This window comes from Ips typographus, linkage group LG9 (assembly GCF_016097725.1).
Source record: "Ips typographus isolate SLU linkage group LG9, UJ_Ityp_2.0, whole genome shotgun sequence".
In the NCBI taxonomy this organism is placed as follows: domain Eukaryota; kingdom Metazoa; phylum Arthropoda; class Insecta; order Coleoptera; family Curculionidae; genus Ips; species Ips typographus.
Genome location: NC_138430.1, coordinates 8,465,667 through 8,491,135, shown reverse-complemented (window position 1 = coordinate 8,491,135; position 25,469 = coordinate 8,465,667). Strand labels below are relative to the sequence as shown.

Genomic DNA, 25,469 nt, shown 5'->3' with positions numbered 1-25,469 from the left:
AAAGCAACTTGAACAGTAAATTAGATTACTTGAACTAGTATAGTAAATCAAAGCTTTTAGACTTTTTACACCTTATTATATCATTGTTATTCAAACTGAAAAAATAAATACGTATTTACCTACTGTTGGTAACTGGACTCAATAAAAGTAGTCAAGTTGTCTGACTTAGCTTAAAGTTAAGCAGATTAGCTTTACTTTCCAATATTCCAGCTTCTTTCAAAGCCTCAGGGTTTCTGTTCTGATCACTAGATCCGTAAGTACAGGCTAGGAAAAATAACTTCACTAATAACAACACTACACTAGGAATACCTTGAAGTATTCTCACTGATGAATTGTATGGGGGTAGTTTTCTACATTAAATTGAAAGGCTACTAACTAGAGTGATTCTTATTATTGTGTAAATAGTGTCATTCGTTCATGTTTTCCCAAAATCTTACAATATATGAGTTGTATCTTGTATTAATATGCCTGTCACTGTAATTATTTTTGTTTACTTCCAAAATTTGAGGTTAGATTTTATGATTTTAATCACAGACGACAGATGAAATAATATTTGACGTTTGGCAAGAGCGTGTTGAAATTTCGGCCTACTTGATATTTTTTTTGTTATGTGTCTTTGATTCAAAAGTCACGTGACCTCCATCTGATTTTATAAACATGATGTCACGTGATCATGAATCAAAAGTGTGCACATTGTTAAAGTTACATTTTTTTTACGTATTTTTAGTTAACTTTTTCCTTTAAATATTACACATTGTTCGGTCATTGAATCGATTTTGTGTTGGCGTGTAAATGTGTGTGATTGTCGGGGCCCAATTATTTCATATGCAACTTTTTTTTTTGCATGCGTGTTAATACAGGCAGCTACCTGACGTGAACAAAGCCAAAACGAAAAATTTATTCGAAGTGGTTACTCGATAGTTATCTGCGCTAGTCATTTAGGGTTGACATAATGGTTTTTCCGAAATCTATAGAGCTATTAAGTGACTGAGAATCTCTGTGCATCAAATATCCGCATAAAATTATAGGTCTGTTCCCAGAACGAGTCTCCAACTAGTAACCAGAGGAATATGTCCAGCTATTGGCCATTATCCTTAAAATGTCAATGTCACGTGAGCATTCAGCCAATAAAAGCCAACAATTTCCGATTTTCAGTTGGAAACCAGTTTGAAATTGCCTCTACGAACAGTTCTTATATCTCTGAGACTGAAACTACTAACCCGATGTCCAACCTTGACATTCAAATTTCCATAAGTAGCGGTAAAAAAAATCAAGAACCATGTGGAATAATTAGTTATGGAAAGGATGATGAATGAGTCACAGAAAATGACTGAGAACTAGTATCTTTTGTCGGGTATTGTCCTCTCAAATTCTGTCACCCCAAGGGAAAAAATAATCTTTCTGATAAGGTAAAAATAAAATATGACTCGTATTTAAAAAAGTAGAAGTTTAGTTCAGAACTCAAAAAATAGTGAATCTATAAAAGTAATATTAACATAACAAAAAGTGCCTTGATAATGTAAAATCTATTTTCACCAAACTGTCATAATAACGAAGTTACAGGGACTTATCCAAAATGTCGAAATTTTGACAATAATTACAAGAAAATAAAAGACGATAACGAAATTCTGCTGGGGGTAAAGGTTTTTCGCTTGTTGATAAATTAATAATTAGCCTATTATAAGAGGGAATTTTGTGCAGTTGCAAATAACCCTTTAGCACCTGTATAGAAATTCCTTTATCACGGCGGATAAAAATGAATTATTTGAGCTTAAAATGCTTTTGAAGAGGATGTTTCGTGGTTGGTTGACCATTCCCACTTGCACATTTTCAAAATAATAGCCGTCATTAATATTTCATAGATTTGTTTACTGCTGCAGGCAAACATTACTTCAAAATTTTTACCTGGCTTGGGCCATTAAGTGTGTACTAAGTACTTCGCATTACTAACGTTAATGTGACCATTCACTTGTTAGGATCACGCACTTGTCGACCGTTTTCAAAGAGACGCAACCAACTGAACCCCAGACAGGTAAATGTACAAATAATTGGCAGAGAAATGAAGAGATTTGTAGAGGAACAGTACCGTCATTGAGTTAACATATTTGAAAGTCGTTACGGATTTAAATAAGGAAATTGTTTAAGTTGGTTTGTTTATTTTTAGGTCGAAACGAACTTATAGCCCGATATATTAAACTTCGGACTGGAAAGACGCGAACAAGAAAACAAGTCAGCTCACACATACAAGTATTAGCGAGGCGGAAGTTACGAGAAATCCAGGCTAAACTTAAAGTCGTAAGTATTTATATAATCTGGTTAGTAATTAGTGTATTATTGAAACTTTAAAGTCCTCCAAAGTCTCATATTTGTAAAGAGGTTACTTGCTTTACTGTAGAAACAATGTCAAATACGAAACTACATATCTAAATTGCATTAAGGCATAGCTCAATATCTGACTGGTTTAAGACAAAAACCTGTTGTTCTTTGTTAATGTCCGTAATTAGTTGTTGACGGGCTTTGGGAGATAAAAACGAGTGATGGAATGGCTTGTAGATAGGACATTAAAGGAAACTAAGCTGTCTTTAATGTAAATACAACGTTTTTCCTTGTGGTTTTTTTAATATTTGTTCTTGTAGGTATACAGTGTGTAATTTACGCCTAAAAACCGATATTACAACTGTTAACAAATATATTAGCAAATTGCCACTAAAAACCCGATATCGTTTGAAAACGCAGCCAGTCCAAAAACTCTCTAATAAATTTATTATATTGTTTTCCCATTAGGTTAATCTGTAGATTTAATAATGCGTTTATTGCACGCTCTGTTTCATTCATGGTTCTGGTGTGTAGTGACAAATTAAAAGGCGATCAACGGACGACAAAGGCAGGCACTTTAGAATAAATTTAAAACCGATTGCTATTGCCATTTAAGAATACAATTTCACCTTGAATGCATTTTCACTTGTCTCCGGTTCTATGATTTTTTTTTGCTGGAATATTACTTCTTGCAAACACACCCATTTTTGTATTAACTTAATCCATTCACAATGCTTCAGTTAAGACTGAACTGATTATTCAGTTGGAACAGGATTTTATGGTTTTAATATAGTTGTTTTTAGGTATATTACTACCTACCATAATAATGTGATGTAAAAGTGTTTATTCAAAAATTCAAATTTGTTCTACTGTCTATAAAACAAACAGTTCAGTACACTGTGATCAATGTTCGTTGTTTGTGATTGGTCAAGAACCTGAAAGCTGCTTTTTCTGACCAATCACAAACTACTCACTGTTCTGAGATTTACACAAATGCTGCTGGACAGTTCATAAATTTAGTCTGGCCCTTTAAATATTGTGACAAATTTCGAAACCTTTTTATGAGGATTGTTTACTACCTACACCTACAGAGTCTTATCAGCAACTGAAAAGGTAGTAAAAGTCCATTTGTAGCCTTAATTTCTAAAGTGTCCTTACAATAAAAGTCACCGTACACCCTTTTAAGAGCTTCCTACCGGTAGTAGAGATAAGAAAACCAAGAGAGAGTGTAAAGGTAGAAATATTTCGTTATAGTTACTACCTTACATATTAAAATAACGGCAAGTTTGATTTGTTAGGATCACGTGGTTAAGGAGAAGACACTTCAAACGATGTCAAACATGTCTAGTGCGCAGATAGTCTCGGCTACTGCAATGCACAGCAAGTCGGCCGGGCTTCCTCTAAGTCTAAACCCACATGCCGTGTCTTACCACGGAGGGTCGGTAAGTTGTCTCTGAGATTCCTAGTGAACGTTAGAGTGATTTGGGTCACTCTGTATATTCACCAGGTGGAACCTCAGGACTGGTTCTTTGCTATTCCTCCTGCTAACGTGCTTTCTTATGGCGGTTGTAAAATTCTATATGCAACAAAATTGAGCAACATAGAAATACCATTTTTAGACCGTAAACAATAATAATTATTGTTTCCTTTTGAATACAGCGATAAAACGTAATTAAAACAATTAACGCAGAAAGTTGCTACAAAACACTATCCTGCCTTACTTTGTAGTAAAATATAAATAACGCTAAATGCGGTTATGAAAGATTTTGTTCCACGTGAACGGGCGCAATCTAAATTGCCAAGCTCTGAAGGTTTTACTCTTTATATGTGTGTGTATAATTTTTAATTATTGTCCAACTGTTAGGAATTAATTGCTTGATCTGGCCGATTCGAAACATCCCGAAATGGTTTAAATGGCTTTTCGCATAACAAACCAAAAGCTGAGCCTAACCGATTTTTGACCGTACCGCTTACTTGCTGTGTGTTGCAAATAAATGTCAAAAGTGAACATTTGTGGATATTGCGATACCCACATATGCTCCACTTATCCTCATTATTGTGTTTGTTAATAGCAGTAATATTGTCTCTATGTTTTGTGATTGTTTGCGGTGTAACGATTTTAATTGGGATTTTTTTTTGTTTGTAGCAATTTTGGCAGCCTGGACTTCAACCTGGTACATCCCAAGAGTAAGTAGAATTAGTTCATTCTAGAAAAAATAGTTTGTGATTGGTCAAGAACAAGCTGAAAGTTGCATTTTTGACCAATGCACTGCCACATTGGCAATTATCATATGGTTACACTCTCCAGGGACAACAAAAGTTACTTAATCCGTTTAAATTGGGTTTAGGGACAGTAGTCTTTAGACTGTGATATTTTGAACCTAATCTGTTACATTCAAACCTCAGCTTAGCTACTCGATTTCTGGGTTTGCGAGTCTTCTACACTTAAAAAATTTCAGTGTAAAGCCGTTCGCGCAAGCACCTTACCCAGGCAAACCAGCAACAGCGGTATCAGCAGGAGATGTTGGACCACTGCAGGCAGCCCCACCTCCAGTTTGGGAAGGACGAGCTATTGCCACGCACAAGTTGAGGCTCGTTGAATTTTCAGCTTTCATGGAGTCCCAGAATCGAGAAGAAGTGGTAAGGTTATTTTAAAATAGTAACACTAGTATCCAATTAACTTTCTTTGATGTTTGTTCGATATGTATTTACAGTTTGCCTCTACATGCTACCATCATTTGACAAATGACCATTTACATATGTAATTTAGAAAGCTGAATCAGTTGAATTTTAGAAACCATGTGATGGATTTTAGAAATATCACTTGTATTTCGAAAACGGTACATTCAATATTAGAATAATAACTTTGATTTTAGAAATTGCACATTGTATTTTAGAACAGTTTCTTGAATTTCAGAAAAGATCAGTCGGATTTTTGACACGGTTATTTGTAATTTGGTAAATTAAAGTTGTATATCAGAAATCTTCATAGTAACATTTGTGAAAGGTAATTGTGCTGTCATTGTTACAAAGTTATTAAAAGTTTTAGCAAATGAAGATATGCCAGTTTGGATGTAAATTTTGTATTCATTGACAAAGTTATTCTTGTTGGCGTTTTGTAACTCGTAATTGTTACTACATATAGAACAATTCGCTGATATTAAATTAAAAAAAATGGACTAATAAACACACAGAAACATAATAAAATTCTGAAATTAAAATAACTATTCTAATATCCAACAGACCTTTTCTGAAATACAAGAGACTAATCTGAAATCCAACACGCTTTCTAAAATCAAATTTACGATGCTGAAATACAATTTTTAAGTTCTGAGATGCAACTTATATTTTCTAAAATCCAAGTGATATTTTCTAAACTACCTGTGTAAATGGTGTAGTTTAGATTCAGACATTCGCCATTTGTCCAGAAACAAAAAGTCATAATTCAAAATGTTCAAGTTTAAGTATACTTAGATGACATGGATGGTTCAAACGCATAATAATAGTAAATTCTATGTTAAAGAGCAAATGGTAATTGCCTAGAGTGCCTAGACAAATAGCAAAAATCTGTACCAAAACCTCACTTGCAATACTTCCAAATATCAGAACATCAAACTAATGTTTCTTAATTGTCTGATAATCAATGTTCTTGACTGGTAGTCATGTATCGACAACACTTAAATCATAAAAACACGGTTTATTAAAATCGTATAAATCAAAATTTAATGGCAATCCCACTGATTTTTCCATAAATATTTGCATCACATAATGACATTGGATGTTGGAAATTAAAATCGAATGCCTTAATATGAAATTCAAATATGTTTACCGATTGAACTAGCGGTAAAAAGTCACTGATGTAACCAGTTATCAGGAAGGTAATTTGACACCCCATTAAACCCATCATTACAATCACTGCTAAGTCATCAACCCAGATACTTTTCGGGTTGTGGTTGTAATAAAGAATACGAGTTATAGTAGCATTTGTCATATTTTTATTATAATTTAAATGACTCTCCGGACACCTAAAGTGTTTTTTTATGTACAAACTGTCCATTTTTACAATTAAAAGTGGTTTAATGTTGCTCGTTTCCAGTAAATGATACAGTATCATCAATTATTGATTACGAACAACATTAATGTATACTTAGCCAATCAAATTGTAGAGGAAATTGAAAAGTGCTATGCATATGTATAAGTAAAAATTCATTAAATAAAGAACACCTTTCGTCACCATTAAATTAATGGTATTATACGTTAATTACTGAAGTATGGTATAATACCACCTTAACTAATTTAATAGTGGTTTCGTCGTTTCTGAATAAATTTTCTAGGATATATTGCATTTAAGGGCATATTATTAAAATACGGTTAACTTTAATAGATTGTTCGAACATATAGGGGCTTATCGTTTCTGTTCAAAGGAGGTTAATGCTTTTGGCTTTTTTAATTGACAAATTTAGTGCAAAATTAATCTAATTATATCCTACTCTATCAAATGTCTTTGAAACAGTATGGCAATACACCAGTTTTGCTCCAAACTTGTTTAGTGCCAGTGTCAGAACCACTGTATTGCCATACTATTTCAATGACATTTGCAGCACTCCAATTGTTAACATAATACACGTGTGGTAAATCCAAAACCGACCATAGGAAAACCGTGTAACTGACAGAGAAACGTAGATAATTGCATGCGTGGGACAAAGACAGAAAACGAAAAAAATACCAAGTAGGCCATATTTTCAATACATTTTGTCGACGGTATTGGATTTTGGCAACAGTGTACTGAAAATATGGCCTACTTGATATTTTTTTCGTTTTGTCGACGGTATTGGATTTTGGCAACAGCGTACTGAAAATATGGCCTACTTGGTATTTTTTTCGTTTACTGTCTTTGTCCCACGCATGCAATTATCTACGTTTCTCTGTCAGTTACACGGTTTTCCTATGGTCGGTTTTGGATTTACCACTATTGGCGTAAATCACAGCACAGTGGATAGTTTGATTAGTAAAAAAAAAGCAGTTACCAACAAACAAAACAGGATCACAAATAACACATTTTGTATTATTTTTCAGTACTCCAAACACTTGTTTGTGCATATAGGAGGGCCTGCGCTCTCCTACACCGATCCCCTACTGGAAGCAGTGGATGTTCGACAAATATACGACAAATTCCCGGAGAAAAAAGGCGGCCTTAAAGAATTGTACGATAAGGGACCACAAAACGCGTTCTTTTTGGTAAAATTTTGGGCGGATCTCAATTCAAGTATCGACGAAGCGGGGGCTTTCTACGGAGTTACTAGTTCGTAAGTAAACCGTACTTTTGCGCTGTTCACGCTTAACGCTGTTGCGATATTTAGGTACGAGAGCAACGAAAACATGACCATCACGTGTTCAACTAAAGTGTGTTCCTTCGGTAAGCAAGTAGTGGAAAAAGTGGAGACGGAGTATGCGCGATACGAAAACGGGAGATTTGTCTATCGAATACACCGGAGTCCTATGTGCGAGTATATGATTAATTTCATTCACAAATTGAAACACTTACCTGAGAAGTACATGATGAACAGTGTGTTGGAGAATTTTACGATTCTTCAGGTAGAAATCTTTGACTTACAATTTTTTAGTTTGCTTACAAAAATTGTATTTTTTTTCCAGGTTGTAAGTAACCGAGATACTCAAGAAACTCTCCTATGCACGGCGTACGTGTTCGAAGTGGCGACAGGCGAACACGGCGCGCAACACCACATTTACAGGCTGGTGAAAGACTAGCGCGTGCGCCGAGCAACATTGTTCGTCACTTTTCACTTCAGTGCCTACACACTTACAATACTAGTATTAATCGTTTACATGTAGCTAAGAAAATTTGCGACATATTGCCATTTTTTTTTTTCGTTTCTCTCACGTGGGGTATAAGAATCTACACTTTCTGTTTCGCTCTTACTTTTTGGCGAGAAGAAATAAAACATTCAGTGGCAGTTTATATTTCCTAGTTCGCTTGGGCGTAACAAATTGAGGCTGTTGCAATACAAATAAGAAGAATCCGTACATTTCGTTCAATTAGAACAAGTTGTCCTCAGAGTGAAACTTTATTTATTTTACTTTTAAGCATTATATTACTATTTACAACAAAGTACTGATTCTAAGAAATTGAGATTTTTTTTTTATATATGTAAAACATTTCTTTATATGCTTGTACCCCTGCAATAATTGGTGGATATTTGGAATTTGATTTTCTGGCTTAATAAGAAATAGTAATTATTATTAAATGGTAAAACCTATAAAAAGGAAATCAAATTCTGAATTAATTTAAAGTAATGTTAGGCAAAGAATTTATCTAGGTTTAACAAGGTAGATTAAGAGTTTGCTATTTGTGATGATAATTTTTAACATTTTATATGTATAAATAAAATAATGGTAGGTTCTAAAGACGAAAGAAAACGACAAATTTAAATTAAAATACGCAGTATTTTGAAGAAGACGGTTATTTGAATTTGTTTGCTTCCTGGTTTAGAATTTGGATGTTTTTATTTTCTAAAAATCAGTTCAGCAAAGATTATTAGTAGAAAATGGTAAATTGGTTCTGCTTTTTGTTAGTCACTTTTTGAATATACGGATTTGGGAGGAACGACAAAATTAATTTAAAATCTTTCTATTGGCCACTCGTTTTAAGAGAGGCAAAAGCTCCACTGGTTTTTATCAAAAAAATTATGACCAACCCAAATCCAAAAACTTTCATAAAAAAAACACCATATATTACCAATTTCCTGTTTTGGTGATAATATCCAGTTTTGCAGTTGATTTTAAAATTCCGTCCTTAAGTTATGCAGTTAGTTTAACTTTTTTCAACCAATCAGTGTTGATAACCAAATTTAAATCGAGGTATTTTGACTGTAAACTGAATATCATTACCTAAAGTTTTAAGTTTGTGTGCAATTAAATAGGATTGAAACTTTTTTTTTTAATTCAGGTGGCAATGTATTGATCTCTTAGAGTTGAAATTAACCAAGATTTTTTTTAAATATTAATTAAAACTAAGCAATTTTGGTAGCTTCCTAAGTGTATTTGATAAGTTGAAATGGTAGAGCAATTTTACGTTTCCTTTAAAACCTGTGACATCTTCTGTGAAGGTGTAAAAATTGACAGACCTAAAAATTGTGTAAAATTCGAGGTAGCTGAAAGACAGATGCGACGTTAAGGTTATAATGCTGTTTAGTTACGGAATGACCATCAAAATTAAATAAGACTCTCTATAAACAATAAGTAAGTTTAAAAATTCTATTTTATATCGACTCAAAAGTTGTGTCAGAATGTACATAAACGAAATTTGTACATATTAATCTATATTTCTATATAAATCAGAGTATGGCTTATTTTTGTTTGGACTCTTTACACTATCGACGCTAGAATCTTACGAGTTTAAGTTAAGCAGGGTAGATTTCTGTTCAATTCTGACCAAGTCAGTGATTTATTTTTTACTAGTACTGTTTGTTACATTATTATTTAAATTTGAATTTATCTTCAGTTTATCAAATCACTGGGTTGTGTGATGTTCGTCTTGTAATATGAAATTTTCATTCATATCTCTAAATGCCATATCAGAAGGTATATTAAACTTTTTGCTCTGGATGTTGTACAGTATTTTAAAGATCATGTTTATAATTTGTATGGAAATTATAAAGTATAAAACTAGTGATTTATGTTTGTTTTATTATCTTTCCAGCCACCTACTTAAATGAATCAGTTTTCAGCTCCCCTAATTTTAATCCAATATTTAATTTTGTGCGAAAATTGGAGTTTTCTACCAAAAGCACACAAAGTCAGTGACACCACTTACTCAAAGTTTAAGGTTTTTGTCTTTTGAGGTTGCCTCCAGGTCAGTTCCAAAAGCATTATTATTCCTGATAAGGTCACATTCGTATTGCTCCTTCTGTAGCTATGTTTGTTAAAAAACTAACAAAAAACAACCGGAGGCTATAGCCAATAGTATATTTTATTTAAACAATTTGGGGTTCTTTGTACCTTTCCCTAAATATAATAAAATATATAACTTAACTAATCTTCACATCACTCCAAAACGTCCAGCTAGCACAACATAACACTCATCACATACTCTGACAGGTTTCGCGGACGAAGGAAGTGACATCGAATTATCTGAGCAGGCATTGCAAAAAATATCACCACAGTTTCGGCAATGGTGCTAAAAAATGACAAGAGAATGGCTTTTATACCACTTAATGAACAATTTTATATGTACTTACCCGACGGCGAGTTAAACTAAACTCCTTTTTACAAGATTTACAATGCAAAGCTGTACTATCACTGACCCAAGCAGCGTCACCTTTGCTCTTGTTTACTTCTTCTTTCAGTTCAGATATCTGCAACTTGTGATCACGCAATTTACCCCCTAATTCCTCTAAAGTGTGTTCCTGCTCCAAACAGTTATCTTTAAGAGTGTAGTATTCTTCTTGAAGAGTCGCGTATTTCTGTTAAACCAAAACTATCTTGTAACTGAAAACTATACCGAACACACTCACATCTGCTATAATTTTTAGCTGGCCGTTTTCGTGCTGCAGTTTTGATATTCTCTCCCGGTCTTGTTGCATAGTGTCTTGCAGAGACATTCGCCATTCTCTTTCAACTTTCAAATCTTCTTCGATGGTGTTGGAATGTTCTTCGACTTGAGCCGCTTGTTGGTGGAGATCACGTTTAACTTGCTCCATTGACAGTCGCTTTTGTTCACATTCTTTAAGCCTTAAATTATACAATACACTTTTGTAATTTTTCAGTATATTTGTACGTAATTAAGTGCAAAACAAAAAATGCGTGTGTGTGGAAAAAAATGGTTTTCATTGTGGTGCAATGTAAAAAAAAAACAATCAAAATCAAAGAAAATACTATCTACAAAAAAACTACTGGCAAACCAACAATACAACAATTAAAAACTAAAACAATAAAATTGTGTATTTTGTTGAGGAAATACAATAATAAAATACAAAAACACTTTGGTTGGTATAACTATTTTATTAAGAGCTTCTCTTCTTATATTCAGAAGCACAAAAAAGCGCGATGCATACAATACAATGCAATTAAAAAATAGGTAATATTCTTCTATCATGTCTTAACAACACGTTAATTATCACTATAAATATGTTTTCTATAAAGTTGCTAGGTAAGTTCCCTAAAGACTTAAATAACAGCTGCCGTAGTGAAGGTTTGCCAACAGTTTCTTAAAATGTTAACTACTGCCTAATCCTTTATTGGTTTTCACACATTTAGAATGAAATGATGTTGAACTGTGACTATCAATGCATGTATAATAGCACATTATTAAGTAATATGGCCACAACCCAAAGCTTCAAATGACAAAATAGAGAGTAAAAAAAATGAAGTGTACCTACTTAGCCTCAAGAGAATGTACAGTATCTGTCAAGGTTTGTGCCTTAGCCTCTAGCTTCCCTACTAATTCAGTTTTATGATTTAAAGACGCCTCACAGTCCTGAAATAAGCCAACACTCAGTCTTACACCAAACTCAATTATTTTGAGTCAAATAAAGAAAAAAACAACCTCAAGTTTACATTACAAGTTAACATACAGGTGTGGTAAATCCAAAAGCGACCATAGGAAAACCGTTTAACGGACAGAGAAACGTAGGTAATTGCATGCGCGCGAGAAAGACAGAAAACGAAAAAAATATCAAGTAGGCCATATTTTTAGCGCGCTGTTGCCAAACGCCATAAGTATTCAATACCCTCGACAAACTTACTTACGGCGTCTGACAACAGCGCGCTAAAAATATGGCCTACTTGATATTTTCCACAAAGTCAGAAAACGTCATAGTCACGTGAGCATTCAACCAATGGAAACTTGACATTTACTGTTTGGAAACCAATTAGGGATTGCCTCTGCGAACAGACCTACTGATTGTACAATTTCGGCCTACTTGATATTTTTTTGTATTCCGTCTTTGTTCCGCGCATGCAATTACCTACGTTTCTCTGTCCGTTACACGGTTTTCCTACGGTCGCTTTTGGATTTACATTTGAAGCTTGTATTATAATAAATGCTTCATCTCAGAAGAATATTCACACATGTCAGCTCAGTTATACAAAAACAGTAAGTTACAATTTTACTAAGCCGCCCCGTAAAATAAAGACGCAAAAATGGACAAACAGAGACAATAAGACAACAGCCACCGAAGAAAACAGCATAAAAACAAATTCCAAACGCCACATCTAAGCGTTGCTTTTCTCATCTGAGTCCAAATCTAATTTAACAAAAGAATCGGTGGAATCAGAGGACAATCTAGCTTCATCAATGGAATGTTCAGGCTTAGATTCATCTCTACCGTCCGCGTGTTTATCTGTCGATTTCGAGGGTTTGTCGTGCTCTTTGCTGCTTTCAACGATGACGTTTTTGGAAAAGTTTTCCTTGTTTTCCACTATTCTGGATATGGGTCGCCGTTCCAGGCGTCTACTGTTGTCTGTCGATTTTTTATCGTCTTTCAGTAAATGATTGTACTTTTCGAGATTATTGAGAATTTTTCCGATCTGGCCTGCTTTGGCCTGAAGACGGCTGACCATCTCGCCTTTTTGTGTCAGCTCCATTTCACACTCCTATAATTGTCCAAAACGACTTAATATAAAGTTATAATACCTTAACATTTTTTCAGCTATACCTAACTAAATAATAGTTTACCAATAAAAAAATTAAATTGAGCTGATCATCAAATAAACTGCAAAAATCCTACTTAATTTTCCTCCGAAAGAAATGCGTCACTAAAGTGAAAAAATAGTTTTGTGCGATATTGATTTTGCAGTTTATTTGGTTGGCATCAGTTTAGAAAAGAATACTATAAACTGAATAACCCAACCTCCTGACTGACTCAAAATAACAGAAATCATAAAAAGTGAAACAACACACACAACAAATGAAAATCATACCTGAAGCTTCTTGTACATTTCCAAGTTAATGAGCTTGATATCATCCAATTGTCTCCGTAGAGAAACAATCGTGTCCTGTTTCTCATGGATATCTTTCTCCAGCAGTTTCATGGCGACCTCCATTTCAGCTTTTACACAAGTCTGAGCACCATAATCGTCAAAATTATTATGACAATCCCAAATTAAAAACTCACTTGTATTTCCAGTTCGTGGTCAGATTCTTGTCTTAGTTTTCGTTCTTCTTCTAGTCTTTGCTTGAGTTCTTCCATCTCACCAGTCGCCACTTTGTTATCGTTGGAATGTATTATATTTATGCCGCTAAGACTCATTGAATACCTGGATGGAAGTATTGTGGAAACAAATCATTTGAGTATACATTTGAACAGTTACCCTGCTGGATCTTTCCCACACTCTTCCCTTAACTGCCGATTCTCTTCGTAGAGGGCAATTAAATTGTTTTTGGCAATTGCTAGATCTTCCTTCATTAAAGCGTTAGTGGTTGTAAGATTTTCAACTTTGGCTTGCAGATTGGCTACTGTGGCACTGTGTTAACAACCTATAGTCACAGTCCAGGAAACCAAACAAATTACCTACTTTAAATGCCTATTTAGCTCTTCAATGTAATTTTTCTGGTCCAAAACCGCGACCATGTTGTCACCCTGCTCATCGCTGCTCGAATCACTTAAAACTTGGTTAGGAGAACGCAAATATAAAGAAAAATCTATAACACCTTGAGGACAATCCAAATCTTCCTCCTAAATTAACAATATAATAGACCAAATAACCAAATTGCGTTGATTATTACCTTAACACACAAGTTACAATCAATAACATTCAAACCAACTAAAAGCCCTATAATCACAATAGCCTCATCGCTCAGCATGAGGGCTTCAGGCTCGAAATACTCCACCAAAGTCTCATCTTTGTGGTCGATTAGAACTTTTAAATAGTCGGCCAGTTTTTTCTGCATCAAAGCTATACGCAACCAGGCTCTTGCACGACCCAAATGTGTCCTACAGTTAGGTTTTTATTAAATCAAGTTTCAAAAAAAAAGTCAAAAAGTATACCTGACTGTGGGTAAATCTCTGACACTAGCTGTAATGTCCTGTGCTTCGGGAGCAAACTTTTCGACCATTTGAAGTATGTCCCATAATTCTTTCTTTGGTCCAAGGATACCCTGAATTAAGTTACAGGATTTAATAATATAATATCGTCAATTTGTACAGAAACAAAACATTGATTGACTGTTAAATTTGAAAAATAATGTAACTAAACAAATTTACCTTTTTGGGCTTCAGACCATGCCTTAATACGTGTTCCAAAACAATAAAAAAATGTTGCAAAGGCATGTGATCTGAATCAAGCATTCGTCCATATTTCAGTGATTGTTCAATCAGTTCCTTCACGACTAATTTACTTATGTTAACCAAATTGCTACGCTCAATTACTGCCGGATCCCGACCTGGAAGGAATAATCCCTTTCAGTGTCAGCAGAAAACTTGAATTTAAAAGTAAAGTGAGCATGTTTACCAAAAAGAGACATAGGTTCAGGACTGGGTGGCGACATAATTTTATGTATAGAATCGTGCAAATTGAACTCAACGTCCTGCAACTCTTTCAAGCAAAGCCAATCGCCGTCAACAGAAACGCGAAAATTACAAAGGTAAATAGTGTCCTGGGCTCCGGGAACTTCTTGCTCGATCGGTACGTGTCCAGCCCCATTTTCGGCGATTTCCTGAACTTTCATCTTTATCAAACGCACTGATTGGTAATTTTGGCAGTGACGCACCAAAATCCTTTTAAATTATTTCAAAATAAGCGCATAAAACCGTAAAATGATGATACTACACGAACGAGTCATTCTTTCATGTGTTTTCATCGATTTTCTGGAAATTTCCGCGCGGAGTGCACTGCGCACCCTTTTTTTACTCACTCCAAATCAATACTTCATTTCAACTTGATGCTCTTTCTAGAATCCTAATTGAAATGTTGGTTAAGGTTTAAGGTTTTACTCTAGATGTATTAGGGAGTATGACTTAATTATTATTTTATAACAACACACAAACAAAAGTAGAGAATAATTTCAGAAAATTTGCAACTGAGGCCATTTAACAGATGTTGTTATTGTTGATAATAATTTGATGTATGTGGTCTTTGAAAGTAAAATGCTATGTAATGTAATGCTCCATGGTTTTACTATATTATTTTACATTTTACTGTTAATTATGTTTTGAAAAATGACTTTTTAGTAGACTTAGAGTTAGTGTGCATTCCACAGAAAAATTTTAAATAAACATTTCCTGTTTATTCTATATATTTTTATAAATAGTGAATAGTCACCAACCCCCTTGGATTAACTATTACTGTTATTACTTAATTTTTGATGTTATTACTTAATATTAAGTACATATTGCACAGTTACCATGGTAACCAGTAGACATTTTTGTTTGATAAAGCATAGGGTAACCACACACTTTAATCTTAAAATATTACCTAGATAAACAAAGATAAAAACTAACAATAATCTAATGACAAATAAGGTGGATGAAACATGAAAATTGCTTGAAGACTACCTACTTCTCACAGTAAAGACCTAAATTCTAGCTAAGACTCAATGTCCCCAACAGTCACAAGCATCAATGCACCGAGCACAAATGCTTTGAGTTGTGCTTGAGCCAAACCCTGGTCCCTACCCAATCATAATATTAATGCTTTTGTCCTACCTTTGACTTTGGTCTTTTGTCTTATAGGTTTTCCTACCAGTAGACTGGACCACTGGTACTCTGAAGAAACTGAAGAAGTCCTAGTCCTAGAAAGCAGATTGTTGGTAGAAATGGGAGTTGATGGCGAATCTTCACTACTTGCAGCCATTATTTAATTTCTAAAATCTACACGCCGAAAAAGTGGTCTTTACTTATCACTAAATTGTTTCCATACTGTGAAATGAAAATCAATAACAATAATATCAGTAAATTAATTACATTTTAGAATTAAAGAAACAGCTGACTTGTGTTGTGTTTACGTATAAATGTCAATTGTCAAATGAGTTTAATTTTTATTAGCCAATCATGATATGGGTTTCTTGTATGACGACAGAGAAAAATGTCTCGCTACCATTTTATTGGTCAGCGTTGAAAATGGGAGAGGTAATATGAGCGGGTGCGTAGCTTTAAGTGATACCTTAAAAACCCGTTACTTTTAATTATAAGAACATGATTTCAATTTTGCATGAAAAGTAAATATGAAATAGTCAACACTGATTTAATATTACTTGTGATAATAGATATTTATATTTTTTAGGTTTCTCTGTATAAAATCATTTTGTAGAATTAGCAAAAATTATGAAATATCAGCAGATTTTAAACATTTCTACGTTTGCCAACTTCGAGAAAATTCCAGCATAAACGAAACAATTTGAATATGTACACTTTCTGAAAATCACATATATTAGCGGTATAAGCGCATTCATCGATCAAAGGGTAACGACATAGGGGGATGATCAAAAGCCCCGCCTTCAACCCTCGTAAAAGCCCTTTTGCCAAATTCGATTCGTCAAGAGGTGGACTTTAATGTGGGCGCAAGCGTTTATCACCAATAAACTTTTGAACGTGGGAATATTACCTTTTTTTGTGTAACAAACGATTTGTTGTTCGAGTTTACCGCAGTGAAGTTAAATCGGGAAGAACCGTCCACTACGTTATGAACTATTTGGACGTTACGAATGACGTTATTTCGGATGTAAGTTCTGCGATTCTTGCCTGTTACAGGTAATATTATAATTGTATAGCAAGAAAAACACAACAAAATTCTTAATGCACACATGCATTTTTAAAACGTAGAAATTAGTTTATTTTATTATTATCCCTAACTAATGCACTTTATCTTTTAAGCCATGTCTAATAGTAAGTTTTTATTTTATTAATGCCAAATAAAACAGTAAAATCGTTTACTTACCCATATGAACAATTTTGTATTAAAAGAAGCTTTACCACTGCAATGCTATTTAAACCCTCAAACACATTTAATTAGTTGCAAAAACACTGAAATAGACATAATATGTTACTGGCAGCCATTTTGTGAGTCAAACCTTTATTTCAGTAAATTAACCCGAGTGCACTCGATTATATCTATCACTATCTAACTTGAATGATATGGATGAAATATGAAACAAAAGATGTACGGGTGCTTTTGTAACCTGTCAAATGTCAAATTTCTTTCTGGTCATTATTGGAAATATGTTACACTTGAATATAATATTATTGAATATAAAAAACAGTTTTTCAGTGTTTTATTAATTGACTACTAACTATTCAAATTGTTAAAAAAAATTGTTTGAATTTTCGCTCAGGTAAAATAGCACAAACCTGCGCAACCTGTCACTTTTAACAACAATCACAGGTGGCGTGTGTCAGACTTAAGCAAAATTCCGTTTCCAAATTTGCCATATCAATAGTTTACCATGAATAGTAATTATTACGATAACTCCACGTACGATGAAAACTATAGCAATATCAAAATCGAGTATCACGACCCCACCGATACGGGTAGGGTGGTGTCGCAAACGTTTTCCCACCAACAAAGCCAGGGAAAACCGCTTTCCAAAGCGCGGAAAATTCTCACCCACGTCGAGACTAGCGGCAACAATTTTCCGCGAATTGCCATAAAAAGAGAAATTTCGGGCGAACTAGAAGGGGAGGTATATGATTAATGATAAGAAATCAATTTTCCATTGGGGGGGAAAAGGGTTGAAGGTAAGTAGCAATAAAAAAATTACTTACAGGTCATTTTACTGAACGGCAACTGGAATTCGTATTCCCACAACACCAACAACTACGTCCAGCCGGAAATGCATAATGTTCAAACTCAAGACTTTTCTTTGCAAAACGCAATCTTCAAAAATGTCGGAGAAGCCACTAGTACTGCCAATGATACTGTGAGTTCGGATAGCGGTATTGAGTCCGATTGTACCGATGGAAACTTGTCCTGGTTGCTAAATTATAAAATACGGGAGTTGCCCCCATTTCCAGGTTGGTTCCTAAATTGAATGTTGCACTTCAAATTCACTTTGTTTATGTTTATTTCAATTTGGTCATCGTTACCGTAACCTTGTCTGTCTTTGATAAATAACTAATGGAAGTTGTCTTCCAAGGCAAACTGTCTAGAAATGATGTCAATGTTTTTTCTTGATTAATAGTTATTTAACCAACGAGTGTATTAATGAAAGCGATTGAACGCGGTAATTAAATTGAGATTATTAATCGCACATTTTTCCGTCGACTGTAGTTAATAATAAATGTTTATTATTCTAGAAAGTTTGAAAAAAATTAATTGTCAGTTGTATAGGCAATACGGCAAACCGAAATCATAGACACCCTTGACAATGACAGTGACAGTTGGTTCTGTCGTTAATGGTGGATGTCAACTGAAATATGCGTCTATTTCTCTCTGTTTAATATAAATAAAGTAGAGTGGAACTATACTATGAGACCTATTTGGTTGCCTTTGATAAAATCGTGCATTAGAGTAAAACAATAGAAAAATCATGTGTTAATGGGACTCATTAATGAACGATTTTGCATTTTTTGTTATCGTTCATTAAAAAAGCTGTTATTACGTGGTCGACGGAAAAGTATATTTTTTAATGCTATTCTGGTTTTAGAAAATATCTTTAGAACGTTCAAACTATTGTTGCCGCATTCGTTTTTACGCTCTATGGAGCGAGCAGAGCTTTTTTGACGTCACAATGACGTAATTTTACAATTGGCCAAATTATGGTTTTGCCAAATTACGTCATCGTGACGTCAAAAAAGCTCTGCTCGCTCCATAGAGCGTAAAAACGAATGCGGCCTATGACGTATAAAATTTGTAACGGGTGTTCAATAATTGTTATGGTCGTAGTTGGCTGTGGTTCTCGTTCTAGCATGAACGTAGGGCCGTTGATAAGTTCGTATATGGTTTGGATTGACAGCTGTCATATAATAATTGTTTGCAAATTGCCAACCATAGGCGACCTGACCATAACAATTATTGAACACCCGTTATAAGTTTATTAAAAATACAGGGTGTCTCAGGTTTTATTCGTAAAAAGGCACATCTTACAAGAAATATTTTTTTCCAAACGAAGCTTTGTTTTGGTTCATACTGCGAACTACCTTTATGTTTCTACATATTATATGCCATTCAAGTTTGACCACTTACAACTGAGACACCCTGTATATTGCAAGTGAGTGTTACAAATAAGCAAACATCACATGACATTGTTACGTCATACCATGTTACTTTATTGGTTTTCATCATGTTTCTTGTATGTGCACTATAGTATACTCTCTACAGGGTGTCCCTGAAAGGTGCGGAAAAACTGCTTCCACAAATTCTCGAGGCTTAAATATGACGATTAATCCAATTTACCTCAAAAAGTCGTCCAAAAGTCGATGGTTTTTGAGATACAGGGTGTCAAAAGTTTAATTTCGTATTAGTTTTTCCGAAATATTAATTTTTATTGTCACCAAATTCGGCTAAGGCCCAGTACTTTCAGTTCAGAATAACTTTATGCTAATATATCTATGGAAACCGTGAAATCAGACGCTGCTATTGGTCAATTCCGTCATTTCTATAGAAATTATCCCTAAAAATTCTAATCCAGATATCTCAAAAACGGCTACCCAAATCAAATCTTACACGTATACCTTTTTTAGGTAAAAGACGTTGGAGAAAAAAAATATTTATTAAAAAATAAAATACAGAGTTACCCAAAAAAGTTATTTGGTTTTAAATTTGTACAAGAGGTATCGTAGGTTAGGTTAGGTAGGGTGTCCTCTACATTTTACAAAGGAGATGAGAGCAGATTTGAATTTTTCACACCACAAAACTAAGCCAAATTTTGTGATAATACACCAATTATTAAAAAAAATATTTCGGAAAAACTAAAACTTTTGACACACTCTGTAGCTCCAAAATTATCGACTTTTTGACTGAGGTAAGTTGGGTTATATCGACACATTTAAGCCTCAAGTATTTAGCCCTTTTAGGGACACCCTGTATATCGATAACAACTACAAAGTAAGTCAGTAATCACAGTTTGATAAACTTTATTAAATCATTCCTGGATATTTTTAATAATTTGCATTTGGAACAACAATGTGACATTTTCCTTTATTTCTTTGTATTCAGACAGTGGTGCACTTGAAAATGTAGATAATGGGCCAAAAGTCGTAAACACCGTTCCACAACCACCCGTCAATGAAGTAATCATCAGTGTGAGTATCTTATTATTTTTTCTTGTATTTTTTTACTGAGATAATAAAATTTCTAGGAAGGTTACAAAGCCCTGCATCAGGCCACCAACAATTTAATAAGAAAGCCTCCATTCACTTATACGGAACTAATAGAACATGCTCTAAGTGAAAAAGGAGAACTTACAGTTTCGGGGATATACAATTGGATTTCGTGAGTGAACTAACTTAAAAATTATCATATTTATTACATGAAAAGCTGGTCTATTGATCACTTTAGGGGAAGCAAGGGGTTGTATAGGACAGCAATTTCGTTATAGTTCTTCGCACCTGCGATAATCAGCGATCCGGAACTCCGCACACGACGTGATAATAGAGACAGGCAATTATCGTAATTGTTTTATCTGCGTGCTCGATTTTGTTCGATTTCACGGTGACCGACCACAAAACGGGGGCGGGTTTTTGTTAAGGGACTTTCTGGGAATGATACACCCCTTTATACTATAATATCTTCAAATAATCAAAAAAAAACTAAATGTGTAACAGTTGTGTTAAACACATTTTTATACAGGTGTGGTAAATCCAAAAGCGACCATAGGAAAACCGTGTAACGGACAGAGAAACGTAGGTAATTGCATGCGCGAGAGAAAGACAGAAAACGAAAAAAATATCAAGTAGGCCATATTTTTAGCACGCTGTTGCCAAACGCCGTAAGTATTTAATACCCTCGACAAACTTACTGGCAACAGCGCTCTAAAAATATGGCCTACTTGATATTTTTTTCGTTTTCTGTCTTTCTCCCGCGCATGCAATTACCTACGTTTCTCTGTCCGTTACACGGTTTTCCTATGGTCGCTTTTGAATTTACCACACCTGTATTATCCAATACACAAAAAACTTGTTTAATTCGAACATGAACGGACAAACATGGCGTTACCTCTTCCACCTGCCCTTTTACCCATAAATTTCCAGTGATTAACTATGGGAAATCGAGAAATAAAGTGGCGACAAATGTTTCATAGTTGAATGCTCATTGATTGCATACATTTGGTAAACTTCTACAGTCACAGGAGAGAATTTACTTAAATCTTAGCAACTCATTATTCCAGCAGACTTGAAAATATCGTTTTAGACCCTGCTGGAAGAAACGTAGTTTCGTACCTGGCACGGTTTATTGACGATCTTGTGGAAAACTATTAACACGACGATTTTTCCCTATTCTGGTTGGATTTATATCTTGATAGGGTGAAACGAAATGGTCTGAACAAACGCTATTTGACCGACATTTTGTCGTGAGAAAAATCCACATGATTTATGTTGTTTCAGCTAAAATGTCTCTCCAGTAAAAAAATGTTTTATTCATTTGCAGTAATCATTTTCCATTCTACAAAGCAAATGACGACAGATGGAAAAATTCAGTCAGGCACAATTTGTCCATAAATCCTCATTTTCGTAAAGGTGGTAAAGCAGTCCAGGGTGCTGGACATCTTTGGACGATTGCTCAAAGAGACGAAGCCAAGTCTTGGCAAATGGTAGTATTGATACACCAGTGACTATAAATGTTCTAGCATCAGGTTTTGTTATAGAGACAAAGAATCAACGATTTCCTTAGAGTGGCAAATGCAGCAAAAGTGGTGAAAGAAACTGATAATTTCGATAAAGAACTACAAGCGGCTACTGAAAGTATTTTAGAAGAAATCCAGTCACAAAATCAAGTCAGTACACTATCCTACACATATAATTAGACTAAATTGGTAATTTCAGATTGAGCCTGAACCTCCAGTCATTAATCACACAAATAACCAGCAGAGTACACATGTGGATGATGATATTCACGTTGAATTCATCAACATGCCAGAAGGAGTGACCGGTTTGGAAGGTTAGACCATTATAACCAATTTGAATTTTTGGTTCAAGTGATTTCGTTTAGGTTTCCTGGCTCCCCCAGTACCAAAACAACAAATAGTAAACGAATGCGGTCTGGGCAACGATTTTTTCATAACCGACATTGACCCAAATCACTTGGGTTTAAATCTGGCTGGAGTGGATGCCAGCGATGACAAAATGTACGAGGAAATTACTTTAGAATATTATGGAATGAAGGAGTAAAAGGTGTGCCATGTTAGTGTAGGATGTAACTTAGAAACTATTTAAGTGACCTTATAAATAAATTATTGATGATAATTCCCCCAGGAATATTTAAATGTTGCTTTGAAATTAACTTCCTAAATAATGTAAAAGTTGCATTGTATACACCACTTTTTTGCTGATCAACTATAATGATAACGCGTTTCGTATTTGTACAGTTATCGTATTAGTTTTATTCATAGTTGATTATACAACCTGTATATAAGTCTAACTGAGAAATGCATAATCGATATTTTTGTATAAGTGTCTTTAGCATGTATGGTAAATAATAATAATAAATAAATATAGAAGTAATTCGATTAAAACTTATTTTTGTTGTCCTGAAAATGGAAGAATTCAATTCAATTAACTGAAAAAAGCATATTTGTACGTACAACAGTTATATTGCTTGAAACCCTATTTAGAGGGTTTGAACAGAGTCAATTAAGTCGGTTCCAGTTGATCAACTGAAATGATACAGACACAAACTTATTGACCATGTAGCAAAGATAAACAAATTCTGTTTATCCGTTTTATATGCCTTGTTACGTCCACTTATCTCTACAAAAGCTAATCAAAACGTCTAGTAGCTCGACATTACACGCCAGTTCTTTGTTAAGTGAGCTTCATAATGGCTAGTAATCGGATTTACACCATATTTAGTGTCCTAGCACTAATTACATCAGGATACTGCAGTAAAAATTACACACGTCCTGGTGGTTTTAAATTCGGGGTGGCTACCGCGTCTTATCAAATTGAAGGTGGTTGGAACCAAGATGGTAAACGCTGTTATTTTTTTTCAATTAATCAACATAATAAGTTTTTGACTAAATGTAGGTAAGGGAGAAAATATTTGGGATCGTTACACCCACACACAAACTTCAAAAATTAAGGATCAAAGTACAGGGGATATCGCTTGCAATTCTTACAATTTGTGGCAGAAAGACGTTGAAATGCTTGAGTATTTGGGGGTTGATTTTTACAGGTAATTACCATTAGTTAATAATTTAGAATAAACAAAAATGCTATTAAAGATTCTCCATATCATGGTCGAGAATTCTTCCAAAAGGATTCTCCAATGTAATTAATAAAGCTGGTGTGGCTTACTACAATAAATTGATTGATGCACTATTGGCTAAAAACATTGAACCTGTGGTAAGATTTGAAACAATTAAAAATAGATTTTACACAAACTATAGGTGACTTTATATCATTGGGACTTGCCTCAACCAATACAAGACCTGGGAGGATGGACCAATCCCATCACTTCTGAATATTTTGCCCAGTATGCCAGAATAGTTTTTGGACTTTTTGGTGATAGAGTACGTATTAAAAGTATAGTTAGTTAAACCAAAATTTTCGCACGGTTTGCTAAAAGGTGAAAACTTGGATCACAATCAACGAACCTGCAAGTATCTGTGTGGATACTTACGAATACAATAACGGAGCACCAGGAATACAAGCCCCGGGCATTGGAGCCTATCTTTGTGGTAAAAACGTTCTACTCGCCCATGCCAAAGCTTACAGGCTGTATAAAAAGGAATTTCTATCATCTCAAAATGGTAAATGCATTTGGTTTGAAAAATTTTAAGTAAAATATTCACCGGATTAATTTTATAGGAAAAGTGGGTATAACCATTGATTCAATTTGGGCTGAGCCAAAATCTGGAAGTCTGGATGACCAGCAGGCAGCTGATCGGGAAATGCAAATCTCGGTAAGTAAAAATTTGTAAGAATTTCTAGAGTTTGAGTTGAGCCTCAAATAAAAATATACTCTTTTATGGTTCAGAGTAAGATAAACTTGCTGATTAAAAAGCTTCCACTGTGGTAATTAATACATAATTATTTATGTCTATAAATAACTTTATCACAAAGTGATAAAGTCAATGTTATACCATATAACAGTTCTGTAGGAAAAATAGAAAATTATGCATTATGCAGAAGTATTAGGCAAAGATAATTAGTATATCTAAAAGATATGATAAACTAAAAGCAGATATTTTTAGTTTGGTTGGTTTGCACACCCTATTTTCTCAAAATCCGGCGACTACCCTAGAGTAATGGTACAGAGGATTGCCCACATGAGCGCTATGCAGAATTTTACTGTGTCTAGACTACCAGCTCTTCAAGATGATGAAATTCAGCTGCTGCAAGGGTCCGCAGACTTTTTAGGACTTAACCACTACCACACCTGGATGATCAGTAGGAGAGATTATCCGTTGAATCAAGTTTCGTTTGTGGCTGACAAAGGTAATTTTATAACAGCAACAACAAGACCTAATACTGATTATAATCATCAGGTACTCAACAACAAAGCGACGCGACTTGGAAAGATCCAGCTATCGTTCCTTGGGGACTTACAAAGTTGTTGAATTGGATCAAGGATCAATACAATAATCCGTTGGTTTATATTACCGAAAATGGTTTAGGAGACTCGACAGGAACCGTGAATGATTCTCGCAGGATTGAATTTATTCAGGTAAGGATAACCAAAAGTGTTCAATCAACTGAGGATTTTTCCAGGGATATGTAAACGCTACGCTACAAGCTGCCAACAACGGATGCAATGTTGTACGGTATACTGTTTGGAGTCTTATGGACAATATGGAGTGGTCAAGTGGATACACGTATGTGTTATTAAACGCAAATTTGTTACAATTGATTATTGGCTAAATGTTTTTAGGGTCAAATTTGGATTGTACTATGTAGATTTTCATAGTTCAAACAGACCGAGAATCATCAAAGAATCAGGAGTGTTCTATAAGGGATTGATTTACAAATAAATTAGTTTTGTGTGTGTACATTAATATAAAATACTCGTAATAAATAAGAAAGTTTAAAAATACAAACCGA

At 34.5% G+C, this 25,469-nt stretch overlaps 4 protein-coding genes across 15 annotated transcripts in view; 3 read left to right on the top strand and 1 right to left on the bottom strand.

Moving 5' to 3' along the window:
- Window positions 1–10,009, top strand: part of sd (TEA domain transcription factor 1 homolog scalloped) — a 65,591-nt gene extending 55,582 nt beyond the window's left edge. For 6 of the 7 annotated variants that reach the window (XM_081986888.1, XM_081986886.1, XM_081986889.1 and 3 more), the window contains 7 exons: window positions 2,165–2,295; window positions 3,615–3,758; window positions 4,463–4,503; window positions 4,776–4,956; window positions 7,393–7,622; window positions 7,677–7,911; window positions 7,972–10,009. In XM_081986888.1, the coding sequence (XP_081843014.1) occupies window positions 2,165–2,295; window positions 3,615–3,758; window positions 4,463–4,503; window positions 4,776–4,956; window positions 7,393–7,622; window positions 7,677–7,911; window positions 7,972–8,085 (1,076 nt within the window). In that variant the 3' untranslated portion in view covers window positions 8,086–10,009. The remainder of the gene's footprint in view (window positions 1–2,164; window positions 2,296–3,614; window positions 3,759–4,462; window positions 4,504–4,775; window positions 4,957–7,392; window positions 7,623–7,676; window positions 7,912–7,971) is intronic. The other variant, XM_081986892.1, reaches the window with a different exon arrangement.
- LOC145733844 (RUN and FYVE domain-containing protein 2) overlaps window positions 1–18,156 on the bottom strand; it is a 37,539-nt gene extending 19,383 nt beyond the window's left edge. Inside the window, exons 1-12 of one of the 6 annotated variants that reach the window (XM_081986867.1) lie at window positions 18,036–18,156; window positions 14,541–14,719; window positions 14,325–14,434; window positions 14,063–14,270; window positions 13,852–14,012; window positions 13,648–13,800; window positions 13,452–13,593; window positions 13,258–13,398; window positions 11,715–11,812; window positions 10,851–11,067; window positions 10,575–10,799; window positions 10,289–10,513 (exon numbers count right to left, since the gene is read on the bottom strand). In XM_081986867.1, the coding sequence (XP_081842993.1) occupies window positions 10,376–10,513; window positions 10,575–10,799; window positions 10,851–11,067; window positions 11,715–11,812; window positions 13,258–13,398; window positions 13,452–13,593; window positions 13,648–13,800; window positions 13,852–14,012; window positions 14,063–14,270; window positions 14,325–14,434; window positions 14,541–14,719; window positions 18,036–18,042 (1,779 nt within the window). In that variant the 5' untranslated portion in view covers window positions 18,043–18,156 and the 3' untranslated portion in view covers window positions 10,289–10,375. Of the gene's footprint in view, window positions 1–10,288; window positions 10,514–10,574; window positions 10,800–10,850; window positions 11,068–11,317; window positions 12,931–13,257; window positions 13,399–13,451; window positions 13,594–13,647; window positions 13,801–13,851; window positions 14,013–14,062; window positions 14,271–14,324; window positions 14,435–14,540; window positions 14,720–14,787; window positions 15,446–15,980; window positions 16,275–18,035 lie in introns of those variants that run through there. The other 5 variants (XM_081986866.1, XM_081986865.1, XR_014179288.1 and 2 more) reach the window with 5 other exon arrangements.
- LOC145733860 (uncharacterized) lies at window positions 17,626–22,942 on the top strand. Its single transcript, XM_081986894.1, has 8 exons — window positions 17,626–17,953; window positions 18,038–18,284; window positions 20,428–20,513; window positions 20,570–20,703; window positions 21,859–22,021; window positions 22,076–22,204; window positions 22,254–22,368; window positions 22,420–22,942. Exons 1-8 carry the CDS (start codon window positions 17,717–17,719, stop codon window positions 22,596–22,598), a joined length of 1,290 nt encoding a protein of 429 aa, XP_081843020.1. The 5' UTR covers window positions 17,626–17,716; the 3' UTR covers window positions 22,599–22,942.
- Window positions 22,943–23,185: 243 nt separating this feature from the next.
- Window positions 23,186–25,465, top strand: LOC145733856 (myrosinase 1-like). Its single transcript, XM_081986885.1, has 10 exons — window positions 23,186–23,395; window positions 23,454–23,601; window positions 23,651–23,771; window positions 23,816–23,938; window positions 23,995–24,178; window positions 24,237–24,331; window positions 24,623–24,866; window positions 24,917–25,095; window positions 25,140–25,243; window positions 25,300–25,465. Exons 1-10 carry the CDS (start codon window positions 23,248–23,250, stop codon window positions 25,397–25,399), a joined length of 1,446 nt encoding a protein of 481 aa, XP_081843011.1. The 5' UTR covers window positions 23,186–23,247; the 3' UTR covers window positions 25,400–25,465.
- The last annotated feature ends 4 nt before the right edge of the window (window positions 25,466–25,469 follow it).